Consider the following 14,031-nt stretch of genomic DNA (forward strand, 5'->3'; position numbering starts at 1 on the left):
CAGGGACTAAGCCACTACCTAAAGACTATACATGGACTGACCCTGGACTCTGACCTCATAGGTAGCATTGAATATCCTAGTAAGATCACCAGTGTAAGGGGAAGCCCTGGGTCCTGCTAAGACTGAACCCCCAGTGAACGTGATTGTTGGGGGGAGGGCGGCAATGGGGGAGGATGGGGAGGGGAACACCCATAAAGAAGGGGAGGGGGAGGGGTTAGGGGGATGTTGGCCCGGAAACCAGGAAAGGGAATAACACTCGAAATGTAAATAAGAAATACTCAAGTTAATTTAAAAAAAAAAAAAGAATACACAGGTAAACACCAGTATAAGTTTGGAGGCAGAGATCAGGGGAAACGTGGCCAAGAGCCTTTATTGTGAGAGATCCCTTGAGAAAGAACAGATGATGAAGGGTGATAGAATAAGCAAATCTGAATAATTTCATCAGCCTGTGGGAGAATACAAGGACTGGCTCTCTCCTGATGTCAGAAACCTGGAGTTGGGGCAATTAAAGAAAAGGAAATGCCTGCCCAGGGTGTGAGAACCCAAGGTAAACTATGGCAAGGACAGAGATGGTTGTAAGAGTGGGCTCAGATCAGTCCTTTGCAAGTGAAAGGTACACCCACCAGTGAGTTTACTTAGGCTTTAGCCCAGGGAAAAGTGGTCAGCTCACCAGAGTCAGAGGTCAAAGCATCAAATACAGAACTAGAAATATAACAAATTTTATAACCCTTATTTCTGTAAGCTTAGTAATAATACCTTTTATTCTTGGTTATTAATTATTTTAGTCTTTTTTGTTATTCTAGGTGTAGATTTGGTAATGTTTTTAAAAATGTCAACTACAACTTGGTTTTAATAATTCATTGTACTATTTCCCTAGTCTCTATTGTTTTTCTACTCTATATTACTTGATATTATTTTTCTGGATATCAGGTTATTGACTTGAGATCTTTTCAGTTAGTCATTGACAGCTATTCATTTTCCCTAACATTGTTTTCTTTACACCTCCCAGGTTTGTTTTCTTTTTCTCAAGTATTTATAATTATTTTGTATGTATGGGTGTTTTGCTTGTGTTTAAGTCTGTGTACCCTGTAACCAGTGCCCACAGAAGCCAGAAGGCATTGAATCTCTTGGAACTGGATTGTATGTGTATGCGCAGCTGTATGGGTCTGTATGTGTTCTTTAAAATTGTCCTCAAAACAGATAACTTTAACTGACCTATCTTCAAATATTCTGATCCATTTTTTTTGGTTTGTTAAAATCTACTGCTAAATATTAATGAGCTTCTCTTTCTCTGTTCAGTTATTGTACAAAATTGCTACTCTGTTCTTTCTATAATTTGTTTCTTTACTGATATTTTCTGTTCAATTAGACACCATTTTCATGCTTTCATATTTTACAGAGTTTGAGCCCTCTGAACATTTCTCTGACAGCTTAAAGTCCAATATCTGGCTTTGTCAGGAGATGTTTCTTTTGTGTCTTTACATCTGTGCACTGTGTGTGCCTGGTACCTACAGAAGCTAGAAGAAGGCATTTGATTCCTCAGTAGTAGAGTTATGGTTGGTTATGAGCTGCCGCATGGTTGCCAGGAATCAAACCTGAGTCCTCTGGAAGAGCAGCCAGTGCTCAAATGTCGAGCCATCTCTCCAAGCCTTAGGAGCTGTTTGTATTCTTAGCTTTTACTTCCTCTGTATGGGTCACACTTTATTTCCTTGCACATCTCACAATTTACTTGAAGATGGACATTTCAAATAATGTGCAGCTTCCAAAGTCATATTTTCTTCTTTTCCTGGGGCTGTTGTTGCTTGATAAACTAGTAGCTGTGTTTGTCTAATGACTTTTTCAAACTAATTTTGTAAAGCGTGCATGTGCACTGCGTTACTAAAGTCCTACTTGGTTAGCTTACCTTTCAGCTAATAACTGTAAACACCACTAACCAGCATCCATCTTAGGTCTTTGTCAAGAAGCTCTATGAATGTTTTGGTAAATGCCTTCAATAGTCAAGCAGTTTGCAAGTATGCATAGCTTTTACTTCCTGTGTGTGAACAGCCTGAGCATCAGACAGAATTGCGTTTCCTGAGCATCTTTGTGGTCCTATGTATGTATATGTGTCTGTGTGGGTTCCTACAATATGCTCACTTTCAAAACCCTTACTTGTCCAGCCTTTTGGTTAGTTTATTGTTTTCCTCAACTGTTACTCATTGCTTCAGCCATGATATTAAAATATTTAATGACTCTGCTCTCTTGGGAGGATGGGGCATTGTTATGACTTTGCTAGTTCCAATGAGACCACATAAAGACCTGCCTTTTAGAAGTCCCTCCACAGTGGTCCTTAGGACGATCCTTTCAAAGAGCTCCAACCCTGTCTGCTCCCTTGGTATAGAGACTGGGAATATGAGTTGTCATTTTTCAAGGGTAGCAAAGCGTTTCAGGGTTAAGATAGAACTTGAGTAAGAGAAAATGCTGTGAAAATGGCTACTTTTATTCAGATTTGGCTGCTTTCTCCATTAAATTGTGGAGGAGCTGCTGCATGCTTTTAGTAAACATCCAGAGCTCTGAAAAAGTTATAGGATTTGCCAGCTTCTTCACTGGTTTTATGGAAGGACCCACCATTTTTACTGGCATTGCCTTTTCAGCCAGTCATGGTATTAAAATGGGGGAATGTTAGAGGGAGAGCACTTGTTTGACATGCAAAAATGAAAATAATAAGGTATTACTTCAAAAAACCAAAAGTATAAGTAAACAGTTAAATGTGTAAGCCAAATAAAAATATTTATCAAAATATCAAAACCACGAAAAATAGTCCAAGAAAATAAATTGCCCTCCACTTCACCCACTAATCCATTCTCATTTGTCCTTGTTAACAATTTAGTCTTTAGTTTCCTAAAAGATGTATGTATGTATGTAGTATGTATGTATGTATGTATGTATATGAGCACACTGTTACTCTCTTCAGACACACCAGAAGAGGGCATAGGATCCGATTACAGATGGTTGTGAGCCACCATGTGGTTGCTGGGAATTGAACTCAGGGCCTCTGGAAAAACAGTCAGTGCTCTTAACTGCTGAGCCCCCCAAATCTAGTCTTTATATTCACTTTTTTCTTTTTCGGGGAGGGTTGCTGCTGGGGAATTAAGCCTAGTGTTGCATGCTTTATATAGCCGACCACTGAGCTACAGCCCCAGCATGCTGTCTTTCTTTTTGTGGCATGTGTGCATGTGTTGGGATGTAATTTCTCAAGAACTTTCCATTTTTTTTCTTTTTTAGCGTGTGTGTGTGTGTGTGTGTGTGTGTGTGTGTGTGTGTGTTGCCAAAGCACACCTGTGAATGTCAGAGGGCAATATTTGGGATTTGGTTCCTTTCTCATCCATTTTTACCTGGGCTTAGAGAATCTAACTCAGGTTGGCAGGCTTGTACCACAAGCACTTTTCTCTGCTAAGCCATCTCTCCAGTTCCCACCTTTTTTTTTTTTTGGTTCTTTTTTTTGGAGCTGGGGACCCGAACCCAGGGCCTTGCGCTTCCTAGGTAAGCGCTCTACCACTGAGCTAAATCCCCAGCCCCCACCTTTCTTTTTTTGAGACAGGATCTCTCACTGGATCTCGGGGTTTGCCAACTGTTGTAGTCTAATCCTACTTTCTTACATTTATGTAGTAACACTCCCCCCTCCTTCCTAAGGATTGAGCCCAGGGGCTATACCCTCAGTTCCCCATTTTTGTAGTGTTTTATGCTTAGAATTTTATATTCGTTTTAAATTAATTTTGTAAGTACTCGACTCCCCAAGTTTTGACTGTCATCTTTCCTTTTTCCACATTCCTAGTACTTCCTACACACCACTGTAAACAAAGTGTTGAGCTTCCTCCATGCTCACTCAAAAACACCCTACTGCTTGCACTTTCAAATACAGACTAGCCTAGAACGAAGAGATTCCCTGCCTCTGCCTCCCAAGTGCTGGGATTAAAGGCATGCCTCTTCACACCTGTTTTGCCTGTGTGTCTGTTCACTAATGTGTGCCTGGTATCTCAAGAGTACAGAAGAAGGTGTCAGATCCCTCCTGAAAGTAGGCAGTTGTGAGCTGCTATGTGGGTGCAGGGAACTGAGTCAGGGTCCTCTACAAAAGTAGTAAAGACTCTCAACCGCTGTTCAGCCCCTTGGAATATTGCTATGTAACGATCTTTTCTCACATTATGAATGTCCCTCTAGGTTAAAACCAGAGATTTAACATAGTCTGGATAACATTCTTATTGTTTTCTGTCCTCTGTCCTCTCTTGTGAACATGACTTACTAATGCTTTTATTTCTGGGAGATTCCTGAAGGAAGGAATGGGGATGCCAAAAGTCATACTTATTTTAACAGGTATTCTCCATTCATTTACTTACCCCGAGAACGTTTAACTCCCAAGGTAACATATAGGAGAGTTCTTTCCGTTGAAAAATCTTGAAATACGTGCATAATCTTTATTCAGAAGGGGGAAGGGAAGAAGGATCGGCCCCTTTAAAGGCCGTACCTACCCTTTCCTTTTGGAAATGCGGAATCTACTACTAAAGCCGAATCTAGAGGACCATTTAGGCCGGTCTTGCAATTCCGAGCGACTGTTTCCGTTTGTTCCCGGGTGAGGTGAGGTGGGGTGGGACCAGGTCGGTCGTCCCGCTTCCGTGGGCCGCCTGCCAAGCCCGCTTTTGCTCGGGCGACTTCTGAGCCCCCTGAACGCGCCGCAGCGCAGGCAGACGCGCCAACCGGCCGCAACCGGCCAGCGCCGTCTGGAAACTTCGCTCAGCTTCTCGAGATCGAGGCTGCTGACTGAACCCCGGCGTCCCTCGGGCCTAGCTAAACGCGCCACTCGCCTCCCAGGGCGCTGCCTCGAAGGGAGCGGCCGCTTCTCCCTCAGACTCCTGTCCGGCCCTGTGAGGACCGGCGACCCGCATCTCCGACCGCGCGACGCCTCGAAGGCACGCCGGGTCGCTCAGTGTGCGCGCGCCGGCCGCCGTCGAGTCGCGCGGTCCCCAGCTGCGGGCCCTTAGACGAGGGCGCCGGCACCTCAGCTGTGGCCCGGGGGCGTGGCAAGGCCCCACTGCTTCTGTTTTCCCAGCTGGGGCCGGCTTTCGGTTTCGTTTCCTTCCAGCGAAACAGTGGGGCTGGGCCCGTGAACAACGCTGTCGTCCGTGCTAAGCCTCGGTCCGACAGCCATGGCCCAGGCCGCGGTGGCCGTGGCAGAGGTGACCCAGTTGCTGTGCGCGGCGGGGGGCGCCTTGGAGTTGGCGGAGCTGAGGCGCCGCTTGCGAACCAGCCTGGGCGCCGACGCGCTGGAGCGGCTGCTGCGGGACCGCGGGCGCTTCGTGGTGGCCTCGCGGGAGGGCACGGGCCCGGCGACCGCGGCGGCGGCGGCCTCGGAGCGCGTGGTAGTGGCTGTGTCGTCCCTGCGTCTGTGCCGCGCGCACCAGGGCCCCAAGCAGGGCTGCACCGGGCTCTGCGCGCAGTTGCATCTCTGCAAGTTTCTCATCTACGGTAACTGCAAGTTCCTGAGGACCGGGTAAGGACGCCAACGATGGGCATGGGCGGATGCTCCTGCCCCTCCACTCCCGGGCCTCCACTCTCCCGAGATTGGGGCAGACAGCTAGATGGTTCCTCAGCCTCGCCTATCCTTCACTCAAGAATGTTCATTGATCACCTACTTAATGACTGGCAGTGTGTGGTGAAGTGGCTCAGATAGAATGTGGTGCCAACAGGGACTGCTGAGTATGGCAGTATGGCTCCCAGGAGGGAAGTTGGTCCTCAGGGCTGCTTGGAAATTGGAAAGGTCGCTTTGAGGAGCAGGCAGCAAGGCCTTCAGTCACAATGATAAAGAAGTTTGCTTGCTTAGAAGCGGAAACTCAGATTTTCAAGATCCATAGGGGGTCCCGCTCTCCCCTGAGTGACTTTCTGCCCTTCCTGGTTTGTTCTTTAGTGCCTAGGAGCAGGAGCTGAAAGATTATTCGCTCTTTTGAGCTCTTTCTCTTCACACCACACTGTTTACTGTCCTCATTAGTTTGGGCTGCTCTCTGCGTTCTGCGCGCACCTGCAAGGTGATTAGGGAAATTTGTTTATACTGAAGAATTTGGGCCTCACCTTAAAGGTGGTAAGGTCTGTTGAATGTCAGGCATGAGGTTTGTGTGTTAGGAAGATGTCTTGGGTAATGGTGTGGGGATACTGGGTTAGGAGAGGATGTTGAGACTTTGTGCTTCAAAAGCCAGTCCAGTTATCAGGAGGATTAGTTTCTTCCCTCCCTGCTTCCTTTTGCTATAACACAGCAGACATCATTTTTTATGATGTCAGATGAATGAAGTCACCTTGGGTTAGTAACCTTGACTGATGCAGTCAATCAGGGATCCAGGCTGACACAGATACAGCTGAACCCTCAACACTTTTGAGGTAGTTCTAAGCATCAAGTTCTGGGAGTTGAAGGAAAATAGGACAGGAGAGAGGGTCTGGGGGGAAGTTTGTGTGGGCCAGGTCTAGAAGTGATTAAAAGCCCATTTCCCAGAAGCTGTCTCCCACCCCTACCTAAGGAGTATGGTCTGGGAAATGTGGTCTCTAGGACTCATTTATTAGGAAATAATGCAGATTAGAGCTTTTCCAAATGATGTGTATGTGAGAGATTTGGGGAAGTTAAAAGAGAGGGCGACAGTGTGAAGAGAGGCTATGGGAGAGATGGTGACTCTTGTTTCTGCTCCCACTGTGGACTGAAAGCGAGAGAGGGTTTGAGTTCTTTACTTAAAAGGAGGGCTAAACCCTTACGTGCTGATTTGGAAGCTGCTAGGTGGCAGATACTGTGGCCCCAGTCACAGAAGTAGACCAAACAGATCTGTAGGAGAAGGTGGGCCTACAGAGAGGGTAGAACTCAGGAACTCTGCTGTGCAAGAATGAGACATGTCTGGGGTGAAAGAGTAACAAGCCCAGAGAAAGAGGAACATAGCAAGTAGTGGCTGACTCGATGCAGTGACAGTAATGGCTGGTGAATGAATGAATTTATGAATGAATATCATATATTGAGCAAGTGGCTTGATATGTTGGCCTATTTGGCCTGAAACTTGCTCTGTAGACCAGGCTGGCCTCCAACTCAGAGTCTTCCTGCTTCTGGGACTAAAGCCATGATGCACTGCTGAGTCTGCCTGGTGAATCTTTATAATGTGCTTAATTGGCAAATAATCATGGAACAAAGATCTGTTCTTATGCCAATTCCTGACATTTGGGCTCAAACTTTGTACTAGAAATCTGGACATTTGATATTTCCTGGCCTCCATAACAGACTTTTCTTCCTCATTCTTCATCCTTGTCTTTCCCCATGATTTGCACTAGGTAGTTTCCTACATATTTTTCCCATGGGTAATGGAAAGTGAGTGTGAGTAAGTGTACTTTCCTTACTTGTCTTCTTGATCCCAAGGTTAGATCTCTAAGAAACAAGCCTGAGAAGGAGTCCTCAGCCCCTGACTTCATCTGCATCCTCTCAGGAGGCAGTGTGCCTGCTGATCAAGAGCACGGTCCCCTGAGCTAGTCACCTTGTTTCAGTCCAGCTCTGCTCTTTGCTGGCTAGTAGTCTTGGGCAGGGGGCTCTATGGCTGACCTTGTTCCCTCAGTGATGGAAAGATTGCTTACCCCACAGGTTTGTTGAAGGCTGAGTGAATGAGCTCAGGAGATGTTAGGCAGAGGCCCCTGTTGCACGGTGGAGCTCGCTAAGCTTTAGTGGCCATTGCTGCAGTTATTTGCTCTACTTGGCTTTGGCAGTGCCACCTTCCCTTCCCTTCTCTCACTTCGTCAGCGTTTTCCTGGCCTCTGAGTGTGCAGCTCATTTGTTGTTTCATACCTTCCAATGGCCTCTCAGTGCCTGAGTACTCTTACACAGCTGACCTTAGGCCTTCCACTCCACGAGTGAGTTCTTTTCTGTTGTACTCACCAGTTGGGGACGAGGAGTCAAGGATGACCTCAAGGTTTCTGATCTGTAGGGGAGGAGGGAGGTTAACTTTTGACAGATCAGAGAGCTAGTAGGAGAAAAGGGTTAGGGGATGGATCAGGAATTTGACATTCTTTCAGGATGTTTATCACAGATGTTAAATAAGGTATGGTAGTGTCTGCATCAAGCAGATGCCACTTGCCTGGCTTTCCAGGTGACTGAGACTGTCATTAAAGATTTGTCCCTGAGTTCTTAGGGTGGAGTACCAGTGCCTGGTTGATAAGTGCTCACCAGATGCTTGTGGGTTGAAAGTACGGAGGAGAGGAGCTGCAAAAGGGGTGGACCCAGGAGTATCTGTGTCTGTGTATACCCATACCTGGAAGCATGAGTCACTGTGCTTAGCATTTAAAAAAGATTTTTTTATTATTTTAAATTATAATGGGGGGTAGAGTGGAGGGAATGGTACACATAAGTGCAGGTGCTTTCAAAGGCCAGAAGAGAGTATTAGTGAGACAGCCAATACGGGTGCTGGGCATTGAATGCAGGTCCTCTGGAAGAGTAGAATAGTGTCCCTAACTACTGGGCCATTCCTCTACCCCCTGCTCAATTTTGGGGAGAGGGGAAGGGAATGGATTAGGTTGAGACAGGGCCTCTACCCTGGCTGTCCTGGAACTCATTATGCACCCAGACTGGCCTCAGAAATCTGCCTGCCTTTGACTCCCAAGTGCTAGGATTAAAGGTATGTGCTACGTAGACTCACCCCTGCTCAGGTCTTTCATCCATGTGCTTACTGAGTGGCCAGTGTGCTGTGACACTGTTTTGCACGAAGGCCCCACCCTTCTCTTTACATACATGCTGAGAAGGGTTGTTCTGCGCCCTAGACATTGTCCAGTCTCATCTCTTCCTGGTGAACAAGTGTATGTTTGCATGCATAGCTGTTTTTCTCCCTGCTGCTTATAAGGAGGGTCAGGAAGTGTTGTAAAAAAATGCCATGAAGAATGATTTCACCAGCTCTGTAAGTCTGCCAGGGCTGCCATAACAGAATACCATAGAATGGGTGACCTGACCTTTCTTCTTCCCTCCCTCTCTCCCTTCCTCTTCTCTCTTCTCTTCCATTTCTTCTCTTTCCTTCTCCTCTTCCTTCAAAGAGGCTTGCACTGTTGTCTAACTAGTCTACAACTCATGATCCCCCTGCCTCAGCTTCTGAATACTGGGATTACAAGTGTATGTTATAATAATAGCTGGCAGACTGGGAGGCTTAAACAACAAAAATTCATTTCTCACTATTCTGGAGGATAGAATTCTGAGATAAAGTTCATGTTGGAATGGGGGCTACTCTAATGACCTCATTTTAATTTACTTGCCCCTCTCATGACCCTATCTTCAAAAGAAGTTTTACATTCTAAGGATCTGGAAGTTGGAACTCTTAGCAGAGGATTTTAGGGAGGTAAGATTTAGCCTGTAAACGTCGTCTTTGCTTCTTTGCAGGAAGAACTGTAGGAATGGTCACAACTTGAAGACTGATCACAACCTGAGTGTGCTGAGGACTCATGGTATTGACCACCTCACGTATACTGAGCTTTGCCAACTCTTACTTCAGAATGACCCTTCGCTTTTACCAGATGTGAGTTCTTAGAAAGGTGGGGGTCTGGGTGTTCTTTTTTGCAAGTAATAGTGGAAAAGCCAGATGGTTGGGAGATAGATAACTCTTAGTGCTGAGAACCCCATTTTGACCAAGAACCAGAGGAGACTTGGATTTAATATTCAGCTCTGCTAATTAAATCTACTAGATTTAATATTCAGCTCTGCTGATGTTGGACCAGCCTTGGCATTTATTGAAAATTTTTCTTCCCTATCAGTTGGGCTGGCACCACCACTGTAGTGATTTAGTGAGGTTGACCAGCACCCGAAGTAAGTGTTATTTAGAACTAAGCAGAATGAGAGACCCCACCTGACCCATCCCTGACTAGTAGAAATCGGAACTGCATGTTTGGGGTGCTGCATGTTTGGGGTGTTGCTTTGGAGAAGCCTTCCAGAGCTGCTTGACAGTCACCTAGTACTCTGACTACTCATTCTGTTGTACCCAGGAGAGTATGTACATTAGCTGACATGAAATCTCAGCTTGTGTAAGCTTACTGCATTATCTCTGTATCATTTGGGGGGGGGACGATTAACAGCACAAAAGGTTTGTTGGTTAAGAAGCAGGAGAAAGTATAGAGAATCTTTTAGACAACAGCAGGGTGGGGATGCCATTCATGGCAGAGGAAAAGGAAGGCAGGAGCTGAGTAGGAGACTGACTAAAGCATGATTCAGAGAACAGTTCTACCAGGCCCAGGTGCTGCTGGAGGTCGATTAGACCTGCTTTAGGATCAGGGCTGTTTTCCATTGTGCTGTGCAAGGCCTTAGTGTGAACAGGACCCTGGTTCTCTAGGGCTTCCCTGGGCCTTGAGTTTCTCCAGCAGATCTGAGCAGGTTGTTCTCCATGTATGGGGCAGGATATGTGGGATGCTTTGGCACTGTTACTGGTGTGAGCCAAAAGATCAGATTGGCATATTTTAATGCAGATATTTCCATGTTAGACAATTAATGTGACATTTGAGGAATGGTAGCACAGCATCATGACTAGTACATAATAAATATTAACTTTTTATATTTGTCTTTTGAAAATTCATATTGGTTTTTAGAATTTCCACTGTCAGCTAGACATTGATGACCAGAAATCCTGCTTTGCCCTTTTTAAAAAAGATTTATTTATTTATTTATTTATTTATTTATTTATTTATTATATATAAATGTACTATAGCTGTCTTCAGACATACCAGAAGAGGGCATTAGATCCCATTACAGATGGTTGTGAGCCATCATGTGGTTTCTGGGATTTGAACTCAGGACCCATGGAAGAGTGTTAGTGCTCTTAACCACTGAGCTATCTCCCCAGGCCAACCCTGCTTTGCCCTTAAGGGAGGCAAATCAAATGGTGGGATAGGAAGGTCAGAGGATAATTTTGGGTGATGTTTAAGGCACTGTCAAAGTTCACATTCCACACTGTGGGGAAAGGTGTTTTGGGGCAGATGAGACCTGCCAGGGTCCTGTCATCTAAGTGAGGAAGAGGGCAGTCTGGTGACTCCTATATGTCAGCATTGGTTGGTGTTTTCATGGCTCCAAGTTCAGTAATCACAACTACTCTGTGACATTGATGGTGTTCTACCCATTTTAGACATTCAAAATAGGGAGTCTCAAAGCTGGTGAATAGCATGTGTAAGGCAGGCGTCAGAATTTCTATCTGACCTTTTCTCTTGGATAGACCATCTGTAGAGTGGAGGCCTTGAAAGAAAACTGGATTCTGCCTTTGAACCCTCAAGGAATTTTCCTGTAGCTTGTGGAATGTAATGTCTAGAAATTGAGTAGGTGGGCCACTTTTCATGTTGAAGTATTTGGAGTGTACAGAAGGAGCAGTTGATTGAGGTTCAAGTTGCAAGTTTGTAGTTGTACATTGTGGCGTGTGTTTGTGATCCTAACACTTGGATGGCAGAGACGGAGAACTAGAAATCATCCTGTCTTGACCTATGTAGGTTGAGGGCAGCCTGGGCTGTGGAAGACCTTGTATCAATAAACCAGCAAAGAAGTTTCAGTTTTGCCAATAACCCAGTTGAGCAAACAATAGATTCAGTGACTAGCTATGTGACTGGGACTAGCTGATGAAATTTAATAAAATTTATTAAATTCATTAGGGAGCACAGATATACTAGGTCCAAGGGTGAATGTGAGTATGCTTGTCCAGAGTGTGGAGGTCAGATGATCCCTCTAGAGAGTTGTTCTTCCCTCTGGTTATTATGTGGGCTCTGGTACTGAGTCTGGTTCCTTTACCTGTAGAGCCATTTTGCTGGCCTTAGCTGTTTAGCTTTGGAGTCCTCTAGTTTCCTTGAGAAATGAAGGGTGGTGTTGGGCCAACTTTGACATGCCTTATCCCTAAGAACCTCTCTGACTTTGAAATTTGAAAGGAAAATTGGGAGAAGTGAACTAGTAAAGTATATTTGGTTTGGTGAGGCTTTGTGTATAGGTAAGGGTAGGTATATTGAGGTAGAGAGGAGGCTACTGCACTACTGCTCTGGCCTCTCTGAAGTTCTGTGGATCTTTCCAGGAGAAGGTCTTGTTTGGGTTTATTTTAGCTTAGGGAATATTTGGTATCTGTATCTTAAGCAAGAGATGAATTCTCTATGGCCCGTGTGAATGGTGAAATGATACAATGACCATGAGGCCCCTTCCCCCATGGCATGGCTGTTGAGGTGTGCTGTATACAGTGTTCATGTGATGATGTCTTTTTTCCTCTTTGTCAACAGATCTGCCTACACTATAACAAAGGTGATGGACACTTCGGCTCTTGCTCCTTCCAGAAGCAGTGCATTAAACTCCATATCTGCCAATACTTCTTACAGGGAGAGTGCAAGTTTGGCACTAGCTGTAAGAGGTCCCACGAGTTCACTAACTCAGAGAATCTGGAGAAATTAGAAAAGTTGGGTTTAAGTTCTGACCTGGTGAGCAGGCTACTCTCTACTTACCGGAATGCATATGACATCAAGAATAAGGGCTCAGCCCTCAGCAAAGTGTCCTCTTCTCCTGCAGGCCCACAGGGGACTTCTGGTAAGGCTCATGGAAAGTGCTTTGGGCTGGGGGCCTGGATTTCTGTTGGTTAGTAAGTAGAATATGACTTTGTGGATGTGTGCATCTCTTTCATTGAGACTCACTTGTCCTTTCCTAGCTAGAAGGTTGTGAAGATGGTTGGAATCTAGACACAGTCAAACAAGGCATCCCAGATGATGCAAGTTGGGGTTGGCACATTCTTAATTCTGGAGGAGCTGGGTCTTCACTGAGATGAGGTGTAATTGCCTTCACCTCCTGGAGAATTTTTCTTTTCAGTGAGGATCTAGAGTTGGGATGTAGTTATATAGCGCTAGGGCTATCCATTAGGTAGTATTCTTTATGATATTACAAATGAATGTAAGAAGGTATTTGTAAAGCTGTGGCTTTGGCCATCCTGCCATGATCAAGCATAAGTTTCCCCCCGTAAGGTTTTTTGTTTTTGGCCTTATTCTCTGTGCTTTTTAGCACCTGGACAGTTCCTGGTCCATAGTAACCCATCAACAAGATTGAGTGTGGTGGGGTTTTTTTCTAAGTGTTTGTTAAACTTTGAGACAGATAGATGGAGGAATTTCCACTTGAGATTTTATGTTCATAAGTGATTTTCTTGTGTGTCTGTCTGTGCTTGCAGAGGCCAGGAGAAGGTGTTAGATCCTCTGGAGCTGGAGTTACAGATGGATATGAGCAGCTGTGTAGATGCTAAAAGTTATACCTAAGTCCTCTGGAAGAGGAGCCAGTGCTCTCAATGGCGGAGCCGTCTCTAGCCCCTAGTAGAGATTTTTTTTTTAAAGAATAATTTTAGTTTTCCTTTGATGATTTTATACATGTATATAATAATCATATTTAGCCCAAATTCCCTTTCCACTTTTTCCAGTTCCTTCCAGTACTTTCTTCTTCAACTTTTATGTGATTTTTAAGCAGGTTTTTTAAAACTTTTATTTATGTGTATATGTTGCTTTTGTGAATGAATGCCACATGTATGCAAGTACCCATAGAAGTCAGAAGAGGGCATCAGGTCTTCTGAAACTGGATTACAGATGGTTTTGATCTTCATGTGGGTGCTGGACTCAGGGCCTCTGGAAGAGCAGCAAATATTATTAACCACAGACCGATTTCTTTAGCTCCCTCATGCTATCATTTTAAAAATTATTTCCAGCAGCAGGCATGTCTTTTCTGACAGCTGATGCTGTAGCTTGCAGAACCCACCGTAGGTATGCCATTGATGCCTTTTCTCCTCCAGTGGCCTGCCTTGTGCCTTCTAGCACTGTGAAAAATCAGCCGACAGGGAGGGTGATTTCAGGTCAGTTCCAATTTGCTGTCTGTTTTTCAGACTGGGTTGTGTCTTCAGCAGCCATCTATCTGTGCTGAGCAGACGAGCAATAGCAATGCCTGTGTTATTTTTATGGAGGTGCCTCTGGGGCTTCCTGACCAGTGACTCAGAGAGGGGTATCCCACGCCTGGAACTGAGTAAT

The 14,031-nt window shown here is 45.2% G+C and overlaps 1 protein-coding gene across 1 annotated transcript in view; it reads left to right on the plus strand.

Moving 5' to 3' along the window:
• The first annotated feature begins 4,607 nt into the window (after positions 1-4,607).
• Positions 4,608-14,031, plus strand: part of Parp12 (poly(ADP-ribose) polymerase family member 12) — a 46,770-nt gene continuing 37,346 nt past the window's right edge. Inside the window, exons 1-3 of the mRNA XM_032906714.1 lie at positions 4,608-5,524; positions 9,410-9,545; positions 12,262-12,562. Of these exons, the coding sequence (XP_032762605.1) occupies positions 5,181-5,524; positions 9,410-9,545; positions 12,262-12,562 (781 nt within the window). The 5' untranslated portion in view covers positions 4,608-5,180. The remainder of the gene's footprint in view (positions 5,525-9,409; positions 9,546-12,261; positions 12,563-14,031) is intronic.

This window comes from Rattus rattus, chromosome 6 (assembly GCF_011064425.1).
Source record: "Rattus rattus isolate New Zealand chromosome 6, Rrattus_CSIRO_v1, whole genome shotgun sequence".
Lineage (NCBI taxonomy): Eukaryota > Metazoa > Chordata > Mammalia > Rodentia > Muridae > Rattus > Rattus rattus.